Source organism: Lotus japonicus, chromosome 4 (assembly GCF_012489685.1).
Source record: "Lotus japonicus ecotype B-129 chromosome 4, LjGifu_v1.2".
Classification (NCBI taxonomy): domain Eukaryota; kingdom Viridiplantae; phylum Streptophyta; class Magnoliopsida; order Fabales; family Fabaceae; genus Lotus; species Lotus japonicus.
The window spans coordinates 26,677,284-26,689,684 of NC_080044.1; the positions used below are offsets into that span (position 1 = coordinate 26,677,284).

The following is a 12,401-nucleotide window of genomic DNA, read 5'->3' on the forward strand; positions in this document are numbered from 1 at the left end:
ACTTTTCCTCAATCACTGCCACAGTGATTGGTAACAACAATAACACAAGGTTTGTTTGACACTCAAACACAACACAGAACTCAGTCTCACTTTATAGAATCAGTGAGCAAGACTAGTTCACAACTAACAAAGACAAAGAACAACTGACACTCTTAAGAACACTTGATCTTCAAGGTAATTCTCTCGATCTCCTCAAGCTTCAGGTCTTTGTCTATATATGTATAATTCAGCAGAGGTGGCTAGGGTTTATTTGGGCTGAAGAACACTTTGATCCAACTCATATCAGTAGAGAATCTTCCAAGATCTAATATGAGTGATCAACAAATAAAATAGAAACAAATCTTTTAATCACAGATTTGTTCCAACAATAAACAACCCGCAATTGGCTCCCAACAATCAGTTACTTCACCTTCAAGTAAGCACAAAACATACCATAAAACATAACCATAAGGGACCCACTTGCATGCCAGCAGGGGCGGATGTCCTGGCCTTCACCAAGGCAGATGTCACAACATCGGCTAGGACATCAGGTTGTTTTTAACAAAATTGATGACAACAAAGGAACAACAGAGAGCATCTACTGATTAATTGCATATTTCATATGATGTAGAATATGAAAGAGTTCATGAAACTTTGAATTCAGAAAACAAAATCTAAGCACAAAGCAATATCATTTTTGAAGTTGATTAACAGAGAAAATGAAGTCAATATCACATAGAATTGTGTGAGATTTTCAACAATTTAAATGATGCTTAAGTTCAACTAACATGTCAAAAATTATGCATGTTCTAAAGAATTAAGAATCTAGAACAGTCCCACATGTTGCCATATGCATTACTAGTCAGAAGTCAGAATTGTAAGCCGCCAACATAACATAAGGCTTAACATAAAAAACACTTGATTGCTAAATATAACCAGCCCATAGACTTTAAATCAAGTAAAGCACAACCTACTGCCCTCCTTCTCCCTTATTTGTATCATCACCAACCTCTCTTTTCAGAGATCCACACCCTTCAAAACTAGTTAATATCTAGGAAAAAATTTCATGTTTTATTCACCACATATTTACCACAGAATGTGCATGCTCGTGATTGAACCAAAACCACTATGTTATGTAGACCCCTTTATATAGAGCAAGAGTTTTATACATGAGATATATATATATATATATATATATATATAATGACCGTGAATGACTAAAGATACAAACCCTAAAAGTCTGAAACTACTGATTTCAGTTTTTAAAATCAGTAGGAAAAATAAATGAGAATAATTTATTAAAAAAGATTATATTGTTTCTGCTTTATCAAGTTATATTATAGTGATGAATCTTCTATTCTTAAGTGTGTGCCCTATTATACCAAAAAAGAAGTGTGTTCCCTATAAGGTTATTGAGAATTTGAGATCAGCCCACAAACCCAAAAAGCAAATACCGTTATACTCTTCACGCAACTTGATTCCTCTCTCTCTCTCTCTCTCTCTCTCTGTATCTCCTTCTTAGACATATAACCACAAAAGATAAAGCAAAGCATCTTCGACCCTCTCAATTTTACTGATCAACAGTGAGCACTACACCTTCATTTGGATGAAGTATTGAACTTTATGGACTTTTGGCTGAACACATCTCAAGTAAGGAATCTAGTTTTGATTAATTGCCTTCAAAAATTTGATCAAGAAGCTTGTTATGTAGTACTTCTGAGTCTTAAGTTTTGCTCATCATCTCCCATGTCTTGAGTTTCAACATTCTGCATAAACATAATCATCAAAATCCTCTGCTGACTTATCAAAAAAAAAAATTAATCAAAATCCTCTGCTTCTGTTTTGGATGTTTGATTGCATTTCTAATATTTGTGATAATGCTTATGCATTCTCTTTTAAGCATCTGCTAGTGGTGACTGCTTTATAAATCATGAGTTTCTTGACAGAATCATCGACCCATACTTGGCAACCCACCACAACTTCAGATACTACTACTCCAAGTTATTGGTTGAATTGGAGGTTCTTCTTATGTGCAGTGTGGATTTTAATCTCCCTGACTTTTGCATCTTTTTTAATATTAAAGCATGAAGGATTCAAGAAAACAAGACCTGATCAGAGGGGAGAAAATCAAGCTGGATTGGTATATGAGGATGAAGCATGGAACACATGTCTAATAGGAATCGATCCTTCATGGCTGCTTATTTATAGAGTGATTTCTTTTATTGTGCTTTTGGCTTTGATTATTGCTAATGTGGCTGCTGAAGGAGCTGGCATATTTTACTTCTACACTCAGTAAGTCTTGTTTGCATCTATTCAATTATAACATGTTAAAAGTGGAAGCACTTATTATGATTTCTTGCATAAGAAAGAAAAAGTCAAAAGAAATTGTTACACACACTGCTTTTATAACCAACATTTTTTTTATAATTAAATCCTCTCGTTGTATAATTTTGCTTTCTCCTTGTGCTGAACAGATTGACCTTTTCGCTGCTGACAATTTACTTTGGGGTAACACTTATATATTGAAGTAAATATTTTTAGCATGAAAATGTTTTCAGTCCATATCTTTTCAAATTAAGTGACTTGTACTGTCATTTTCAATTTCAGCTTGGATCATTATTCTCTTTATATGGATGTTTATTTAAACAAAATAAATTTGAAGACAGAGGTGCCAATAGTGCTGCTTTTGACACAGAGCTAGGCACTTATCATACTCGGAAAATTGCTGGTGTATGGGGTTACATTTTCCAAATACTTTATCAGGTAATTTGTTTTTGGGTTGCATTGTGTGATTAACAAATGTCAGGAGTTAATTTTTCATCAGAATCAGGAGCAATTTATTGATATAATTTTTTTCTCTCTTTCTTTTAATTATATAGACCTGTGCAGGTGCTGTACTGCTCACTGACTCTGTATTCTGGTTCATCATTTATCCAATTCGAACAAACAAAGATTACGGTCTGGATTTTGTAAGTGTGATCAATACATTATCCTTTCGGCTGGAAGTTTAGGCTAATTATACCAATATCATAAAAATGTTAGTGTTCTTGATCTAATTACTAGTTTTATATTTAAAGAAAGATTTACATAATTTGAGATTTGCATTGATATTACATGACTGTCTTCCATTTTTGAAAGCAACAGTTGAGAAAACAGTACTCAATTTTCTCTTCTTTCACTTTGGTTCAAACTAAAACAAGTACCACACTGTTTTGATGAAAAAGAAAACTATGGTGAAACTCTGAAAGGCCTATCTAGATTAGTGTAAATCTGATGAGTGCATGTTGTTTCTTAATTATTATGATGAAGCAAATGAAGGTGAGAAAAAAAGGTGAATCTACAATTCAAATACCATGAGATGAGATGCTTTTCTTTAATTTTAAAATTTTAAAATATTTGCACTTCTCCTTTTGCAGTTGATTTTTTGTATGCATACAATTAATGCTGTTTTCCTCCTCGGTGACACATCATTGAATTGCATGGTAAGATTGGGCTTTAGCTGTGATTTTATTTTACATTAACTATCAAGTTTTGGTGAGCTCGAGTATCCACTGCCGACAATAGTAACTTATCCCTTCATATACGAAGTTCAAACCTTCAAATTAACAATACTATTTGTTATTGACACATGCTATATGCAGAGATTTCCAATGTTTCGGATTGCATACTTTGTGTTGTGGACAGCTGCATTTGTGATTTTTCAGTGGATCATCCATGCTTGCTTTTCAATTGGGTAACATTGTGCATCCCTAGTTTTGGTTTTTAATTTGCACAAGAGTAAGCTCTGTTTTATAATTTGATAACCTTTGTTACAGGTGGCCTTATCCCTTCCTTGACTTGTCATCCAAATATGCCCCTTTATGGTATGTTCACAAATATTTATATTGATGAGCTTCTAAAAAATTTAACTAACCAAAACTATAAATAAGTTGTGCCAATGATTGACAACATGTCCATATATAGGATAGGCACAGATTAACTTGACATTTCAACACGCATAAGAATTCCAGACTATATTTGGCAGTAAATATTATTTTGTTTCTATTATAAAATTAAGGCTTAAATAAGTTTTTGGTCCCTATCCTTTACAAAATGCTTGGTTTTCGTCCCTCGCCTGAGCAAAGGTGGGTTTTAGTCCCTAACCTTTGTCAAAAGGTTTGGTTTTGGTCCCTACGGAGCTCTGGGTCAACGCCGGAGCTCCGGTGGCCCATGTGGCATAGCCACATCAGTTTAATGAGCTGATGTGGAATTTGTTTTTATTTTAAATTAGAAAAAGAAAATTTAAATATTAATAAAAACCTATTTACCCTCTAATTAATTTCATATATTGATTAAAATTAAAATAAACATTAAAAAGGGAAAATTCAAATGAAACAAAAGCAGCTCCTCTTCCCTGACCTGAACCACCAGCACCGCCTTTGTAACACTCCGATTTCGGTGGCGTCACTTTAGTAACCAAAATAAACTTAATGCGGAAAAACGTGAATATATTTTTTTTTCGATAATAACTAAGACAAGACTGAATTAAATAAAACCCAACAATAACAATAATCAGAACTAATATACAATATATAGACAGCCCCGCTGTAGTAGTAACCTCGTCACGAGTAAACCTCCAGTGACGGAAAGAAAAGTGTAACGCCCGAAGGCAATATATACAAACCAAAAGAAAAGGGTGAAGTGCCCGCAACACCATCCCTCAAAACTGAGAATCAGCTGACCCAATGGCCTGAAAATAAGACCTCCTAAGTCCAACCAACTCTCTGTGATTCCCGTAAGGAAACCACACAAAAAGCTATAGGCGGATCTACCCTGTCCCCTAAGTAACAAATGAAGCAAGACTGTCAGAGCTAAAACTCTACTCCTACACTAATCCTAACTCGAGGAGCTCATGCCAACACTCAAAACTATGTGCTAGCATGATCGTCGTCTGAATCAGAATCCAGAACGACCAAGTCTACTAACCCTATCCGTCCTCCTCTCGCAACCGCAGTGCGCTCCGATGCTGGACTCACGGGCTTAGGGCCCGAACCCTGATCATCAATGATCGCAACGGAGGGTGCACTAGACCCTGCCGAAGGCACTCCCACTGGAATCTCCTCTGAGGGATCCTCCTCCTCTGAAGATGACGGTGGCGGCGGTGCTCCTCCGAATCCCGGTCCACAGTGAACGCCCGGTGGCAAGTTGAAGCTGACAGAGCATCGCCTCAACACTCCTGACCTCAAGAGTCCTCCACTGTCCACGTGATCCTCCATGATACGCCCCGAATACGTCGCTCGGTGGCTCGCGGGGTCAACCACCCACGACCCGGGGTCGTCCTGATCGATCATCTCATACCTAATCCCCCCCGAAGGGTGGACCATGGTGTACCAGTCCGCAATATTCATCTGACAAAAGGCGTTGTCCGCCAAAACACACACAGAAGACGCAAGGGTCAACTCTAAAGAACTATGTAGATAATAAACCCAATAGGTACAAATAATAGATAGCCACTTAGGCTTATAACTAGAGATATCATTCCTAGGGTTGCATGTTCCACAAAATCATAACGACAATAATAACAATTAGCATGTTCCAAGTAAGTTTATCAATTAGCAACCACACTCATCAACTAAGTCAGTATGCATGTTGCGTGATATGTATGCAGGTTAACCCAGTCAACCAATATGCAATCCGGAACGGATGGACATCATCGGATCAGCCCTTCACCAGCCACGGTGGTGCCATTTCGGCCCGTGATGTCTCTTACTCCCACTGGGTAGTCAGATCAGCAGTAAACCCGTAGGCCTGCCATTTCGGTCTGCTACAAGAGACGTCTACAAATGCTCTTTCACGGCATTCCGGGTCTTATGACCATTTTGGAAACCGACGAGGTCCAGAGTACGTCCTGTGTTAATACCTCATTAATGTTGCATCTATGCAAAATGATTAGTCAAACAACGTCTCCGACCTCACTCGACACGTCGCCACGTGTTCTAGGGAAGTTAAAGTCTCTAAAAGCTTACCCTAAGGTAAAGTCGATTCTGCGACCAAAAGACACACTTCATAACGACACATAGCTGCTCCAACAGCACCACAACACACGCTGCTCCAACAGCACAATAACACACGCTGCTCCAACAGCACAAGAGTATCACATACTCGGGAACTAACGGTTCCCCGGACTTATCCCCAGGATAGCCCCACAACATAGCTGCTCCAACAGCACAACAACCAACGCTGCTCCAACAGCACAACAACGACATACTCAACACTTGGATCCGACGACACTCCTCGTTTTTCCAAAACTAAGATTTGACTTCCAATGCCTTCCTTCGAGGTTATTATCATTACTTAAAGATTTAGAGGTTATTTAAGGTCTTATGAGTTTTCTTTATAAAATAGATTCCATTTTGTCTTATCGCAAGTCTTATACATTTACAGGATCTACCAATCCCAAGACGCCTCCAGAGGATGTCTCGATCCACTAAACAAAATCAAGGCCCGAACCTCGTTCGTCCTATCAAACTTTCTCAAAACTCTCAAAATAAAATCGGCATGACCTGCCCGCTATTCTCACCATTCAGAATCTCAGATTTCCAGTGTAAAGCATATTTAAATCATCACAGTCAACAACATGTCATATATCAAGAAATCTCAACATTAACACTTAGCACTTAGCATATAAAGCATGCACCACACATCCTAGATTACCCACATAGCACATAGCATGTAAGTCAATCTTCAAAAACATTCAGTAGATGAATCATCTACATTGTCAGCTGAAGCCTCAGAAAACATTTTCAATCACACACAATCTCAGTGCATAAACAGTAAACAATGTCGAAACATCGACCCTAAGCATTAACTAGAGATTCAGTGAGAAGCCCTCACCTGAAAGTTCTCCAGAATGATCAACTAGTGCTTCCTCGCACTCAAAGTGTTGGTCCTCGGGGAAATCCTCGAAAGTACCTTTACAATGAAATCACAGAATACTATAAGAATCTATCGGAAACTAAGTTATCGATACTTACTAAGGTTACTCGAAGTAATCTATACTCTAAGGTACGATAATCTAGCGCGAAAGGACAAGTTTTCGGAAAAGGAAATTTCCTCCTCCCCCCTCTAATAGGCTCGGCCACTTTTCACAATTAAGGGGCTCGATTTTTCTTCGATCAAACTTGGTTCCTATGCTTTCATAAGCCGTAACTAAGGGTATTCTGAACTCGGAAAAATTATCGGATCAAAAACTGTCGCAGGGGTATTTTGGTCATGATTTTTAACTTAGGATTTTCAAAACTGAAATCCCAAAAATAAAATTTTGCAGGGACGTCACCAACGACGTTTATAACAACTAATCCTACTAGCACTAAGCTAAGGCGATAGTTTTCAGCCTAAAGGTTGGAACTTTACTCAAAAACTACATAAATGGGTATTTTAGGCTAGAATTGATTCCGGCGGAATTCCGGCGACATAACGGAAAATCTAATCCGGCAGAAGTGATCTTGGGCACATATAGAAGAGGTTTAGAATCAGAAATGAAAGATTCAGGATAGTTTTGCAAAAACCCATAAACTATCCACTCAGAAAACTCTACAGAAAAGCTATGGAAAAAGCGATCGGAGGTAAGGATTAGCGACTATACCTCGAAACCTTGAAGCAGCGACTAACGGATCAACGATCAAGCGAGGTTTGAAGAAAAGCTCTTCTTCCTCTTCCTTCTATGGAGCTCGCGGCCTTGGAGAGAAAATGGAGGAGTTCTTGTAATTTTTCTCACCTTTCTTGCTATATATAGAAAATGGTAATTCGCGGGAAAATGAAAGTTTCGCGAATCAGATTTTTCCGGCATCATTCTCCATGAATTCTAAGATAGGTTTTGGCAAAGGAATTCCTAAGCTAAGAAGATGTCTCCTTGTATTTTTGGCAACTAATGCAAAGTCGGTGCAAAGTCGGTGTAAAACTATTTTACCCGATAAGTTGCTTTTTGCATCGAATGTCGGAATGGAAAACTTCCTTCTGAAGAAAGATTGAAATCATCAAGAGAAATGGGTGTACGCGTGTAGAATATTCATTTGAAGCTCTAAATAGATAAAGTCTTCATTGTCGAGAAATTCTAGGGTTTTGAAATACCAGGGTTTCGGTTTCGGCAAACTTCCGATGATTGGAATCGGACATTCGTAGATCCTAGAGTTTCGCCTCGAAACGATTTTGATATATGGAAAAAGAGAAGTTCTAACATCTCTCTGAAGATTTTTGGAATTAACTTCCGTCGTGCCTAAAAGTGAAAATTAGCTATATACTAGGGTTTCTGACCTAGGTTTAAGCGTAAAACGTTCGTACTATAACTTTTATCGATCATAATGCAATCCTTGAGCTTTTCCTGAACTTTCTCCTTCATAAATATATTTCATTTAATAAACTTTCGTTCAGGTTTCCCTTCACATTACATCAACCCTAATCGTGAATAAGAAGTTTATTCACTTAGCATAAGCTTAAAAACTTGGGTCTTACAGCCTTCTCCTCTCACTAAGACCTCCATCAACCACTGAATCCACCTCCTCTCAACTATTGTCTTCACCGAACCTTTTCCAGCACCCATCACTTTTCTCTCTCAACCATCAACTCCTTCTCCTTCACCACCGAATCATGCGACAACTATCGTCGCTGTCGGAGCCGGCGAGGAAGATCTAGACCCCAATTCAAAGTCGTAGGAAGTGTGCGGGCAAGGATGCGGCATTGAACACAAATTGCTCGGTGGACTCGCGTATAAAGCTATAGTAGAAACCGCCATGAAACAAAAGCTTCTTCTTCAATTTGGGGAATTAGGGTTTCCAAATTCCAAACTCAAGCGCCCAAATAAATGGTAAAGTTGCAATTTTTTCTGCTTGTGGTGATACGGGTCTGGAAAGGATGAGGATTGTTGCCAGGTGTAGAGACTTTAGAGTAATGCAGGGAAAGGGAAAGGAAAGCCTCTCTGTTTTTTTGCTACTATGCCCTGTGTGTGTCTGTATAAAAGTTGATTCCTCCTCCCCTTTGAAAGGTCTGGAAAGGATGAGGATTGATGTTGCAAGGTCTTGATTTCTCCTTGTATCTGTATTCGTTACCTTTAGCACTTCTTGTGCACTTTAATATATTTTGGATATGCAATCTTCAATGGTGAGATGAAGATGAAGAACGTTGTTCCAATCTGGGTTTGCTGGTTTTTATTTTCTGGGTTTTGTTGAAGATGATCAAGGTGATTTTTTTAAGCACATGGTGAAGATGATGAAGAAGGATTAGAGTTAAAAAATTAAAGATTTGATTAGGGATTAAAGTTAAATAAATTAGGCTTAATCCTCAAATTAGTCCCTGTCTTTGTGTCGCCGTCTGAACCAGGTCCCTGACCGGAAAAATTTGTGGAAAAGGTCCTCATCAATGCAAAACGTCTGGAGCAAGTCCTCGCCGGAGCCCGGAGCTCCGGCGAGTGATGATTTGGCATGCTGACTGTATTACTAGTGTTGATGTGGTTTTAAAAAAAATTAAAAATTAAAAAGTTAAGGTTTAATCAACATAAATTAAGTATTTCTAATCCTAACCCTAAACTAATTCACATAACCTAATTTCCTCCCAATCTTTTCCTAATTTCCCCCAAATTATCCCAATGCCCAATCGTATACCTCACACAACACAATCTGGAATTCCACAATATGAGGTATACGAAACACAAAATCTTCAATCGCGTTCCACTTCCTCTTCTCTTCTCCCCTCCGCTCCTCTTCTCCTCACTCGTTCCTCTTCTCTAACCACCGAGTCCAGCTTTGGCGAAGGAAAACAAAAACACGAAATTTGCATTGGATGCAATCTGCTCAGATCTGGGTTTTTTTGGTTTGTGTGAGGGAGGGATTGAGGATGAAGATGATGAAGAAGGGGAGGAGATGAAAAGAGGTTGCAGTAGCATGACCCATAACCAGAACTTGCAGGAGAGGAAGAAGGAAGACCAGAGCATGACCCAGAATCCAGATTTCCAAATCAAACCCATTAACCCAGAATCAAACCCCCAACCGAACCCCAAAAACCCACGGGAGCTTCATTTATTGGTTTTTGCTGTCTCTTTTAGTCTAGTGTCTTCTCTCTTTACTAGCCCATGTACTCTTTTGTTTTTCCTGTACTGATCTGGCACTTGCTGTGTACATGGGTTTGTAGCATCCCTTAATGCTACCTTTTTTATTCATTAATTTGGCTGTTCAAAAATAAAAATCACTCATCGGAGCAAACAAACCCACCCCCACCCTCAACATTTTTCACACTGCCTCCTCTTCTCCTTCTTCATTTTTTTCTCGGTTTCGACTGGATCTCGTGATAACAGTTCATAGGTTGTTGTTGCTGTTGTTGCCAAAAGCGTGACCAAAACCTTAATTGGAAGAACAAGGTTTGTGCTTTCTGTGCTTGTTGATTTGACTGGAACAAACGATGATGATAAACTGTGGGTCAAATGTTTCAGCTGAAGGTGGAACAAGTGAGCTTTTGTGTTTCTGAGTCTGAAGAAGATGAGTTGGGGTAATTGGTTAGGGAATTAGGATTAGTTGGGGGGAATTAAGATTGTTTAATTAGTTTTGGTTTAGAATTAGAGTTAGGTTAATTATGTTAATTATATTATGTGTAAATTAATTATTATTTTTTTTAGTGCCATGTCAGCTTCATTTACACAGTCAGCATACCATATCATCACTCGCCGGAGCTCTGAGCTCCGACGAGGACTGGCTCCATACGTTTTTAAAAGAGAGGGATTTAATCCACAATTTTTTCCGGTCAGGGATCTGGTTCAGACGGCGACACAAAGACATGGACTAATATGAGGATTAAGCCAATAAATTAAGTATTTTTTTAAATTAATTATGTTTTTAAATTTAAAATAAAAACAAATTCCACGTCAGCTCATTAACCTGACGTGGCCATGCCACTTGGGCCACCGGAGCTCCGGCGTTGACCCAGAGCTCCGGAGGGACCAAAACCAAACCTTTTGACAAAGGTTAGGGACTAAAACTCACATTTGCTCCGGCGAGGGACGAAAACCAAGCATTTTGTAAAGGTTAGGGACCAAAAACTTATTTAAACCTAAAATTAACAGCATTCAAAAGATTTGAGTCGTCTGATTAAGATTAGTTGGCTTAAATTTTTCATCAAAATCAAACGTTATTCATATTTTGAAATCTGAGCCAATCAACTAAAGATTTAGACAAGTCAAATTCGTTAACTGCGTGAACTTAGGAAACCGTGACTGATTTCGAGTTGGACCTAGGAAAATTAACTCTACTATTCAAATGACCATGTTTTATTTCTTGCCGTGTTGGATTTCCAGGTACTTGGCGGTGGGTCTCATGCATTTTCCATGCTACGGTTTCTTTGCTTTAGTAGTGACGGTGAAGCACTCATGGTTATCAAAATCTTTTCCTGGGTCTTCCCGGTTTGAGGGATGATTCCACAATATTCATAGTTGAAGAGGGTTTTAAGCACTCATGGTTAATTATCAAAATCTTTTCTGGGTAAACTGGGAAAGGATATTTTTAGCGCTACATCTTGCAACATGCCTTGTAATTTTCGTCGAAGACATGTGTTGTAATTTGGTTAAGTGACCGTTGTAAAGTAGTTAGAATATTTAGTTTATAAATATATAGAAACTCACTTATATGTAGAAAAGGATACATTTTTCTACTAACAAAATTCCTAAAAGCTTATATGTCCATCCAAGTGACAAACGAGGATTAGGAGAATAAGTTTCTCTTTTTCTTTTTGGTACATCGGAAAATTAAAAGACAAGCAAAGACTACACCCCTAGAGCATCCTGAGAGATTAACGGGATAATTCGATTAGGAGAAACCTCAAGAACAGCAAACACACACTGAGGAGAAACACCCATTGTGAAACTTCTTTATATTCCAATGTAATTTATAATGTGTTTGCAATTTCTTTTTGTTTTCTTCTTTTCTTATTCTTTTATTATTAATTTCTTCGATCATGATTTCCTTTAACTTGTGAACAACATTTACATTGAAATGTTGTTCATCATAAAAATTGAGTTGACACTTAAAACGTCTTTAATAAAAATATAGAGTGGGGTTTTCTTTTGGACTTGTTAGCCGAAATGAATTTTGGGAAGAGTGGATAAATTGGAAAAGAAGTTGCATCTCCTCAGCATCTTTGGCGATTCTGGTTAATGGGTCTCCTACCATGTTCTTTGGAATAGAAAAAGGTTCGTGTCAAAGAGATCCGCTATCACCATTCCTGTTCAACATCTGTCTTAATGGATTTTCCTACATGCTGAACCAGTTATTGGGGGCTTCTTATTCAGTGGGGTGAGAATTAGTCAAGAGTTGGCTCTAAACCATCTACAATTATTGATGACACTATTCTGTTTTGCGAGAATGATGAGGAACAACTAGATCTATTGTGCAATGCCTTGGTAT

General features: G+C 38.2%; 1 protein-coding gene across 2 annotated transcripts; it reads left to right on the plus strand.

Moving 5' to 3' along the window:
- The first annotated feature begins 1,410 nt into the window (after positions 1-1,410).
- Positions 1,411-11,607, plus strand: LOC130715736 (uncharacterized). Of its 2 annotated transcripts, XM_057565854.1 has the most exons (9): positions 1,411-1,629; positions 2,063-2,271; positions 2,454-2,487; positions 2,587-2,742; positions 2,859-2,948; positions 3,396-3,461; positions 3,621-3,712; positions 3,795-3,842; positions 11,297-11,607. In XM_057565854.1, the coding sequence occupies exons 1-9, from the start codon at positions 1,603-1,605 to the stop codon at positions 11,412-11,414; spliced, it is 840 nt and encodes a 279-aa protein (XP_057421837.1). In that variant the 5' UTR covers positions 1,411-1,602; the 3' UTR covers positions 11,415-11,607. The 2 variants fall into 2 exon arrangements, with proteins under 2 accessions (XP_057421837.1, XP_057421836.1); XM_057565853.1 differs by lacking the exon at positions 1,411-1,629 and having other exon boundaries at positions 1,681-2,271.
- The last annotated feature ends 794 nt before the right edge of the window (positions 11,608-12,401 follow it).

Excerpts from the sequence above, each read along its gene's own strand:
- LOC130715736 (XM_057565853.1), top strand. The coding sequence starts at position 1,910 with ATGAGTTTCTTGACAGAATCATCGACCCATACTTGGCAACCCACCACA. Across the intron at positions 2,272-2,453 it reads ATATTTTACTTCTACACTCA|ATTGACCTTTTCGCTGCTGA; the intron begins GTAAGTCTTGTT and ends TGTGCTGAACAG. Across the intron at positions 2,949-3,395 it reads AAGATTACGGTCTGGATTTT|TTGATTTTTTGTATGCATAC; the intron begins GTAAGTGTGATC and ends CTCCTTTTGCAG.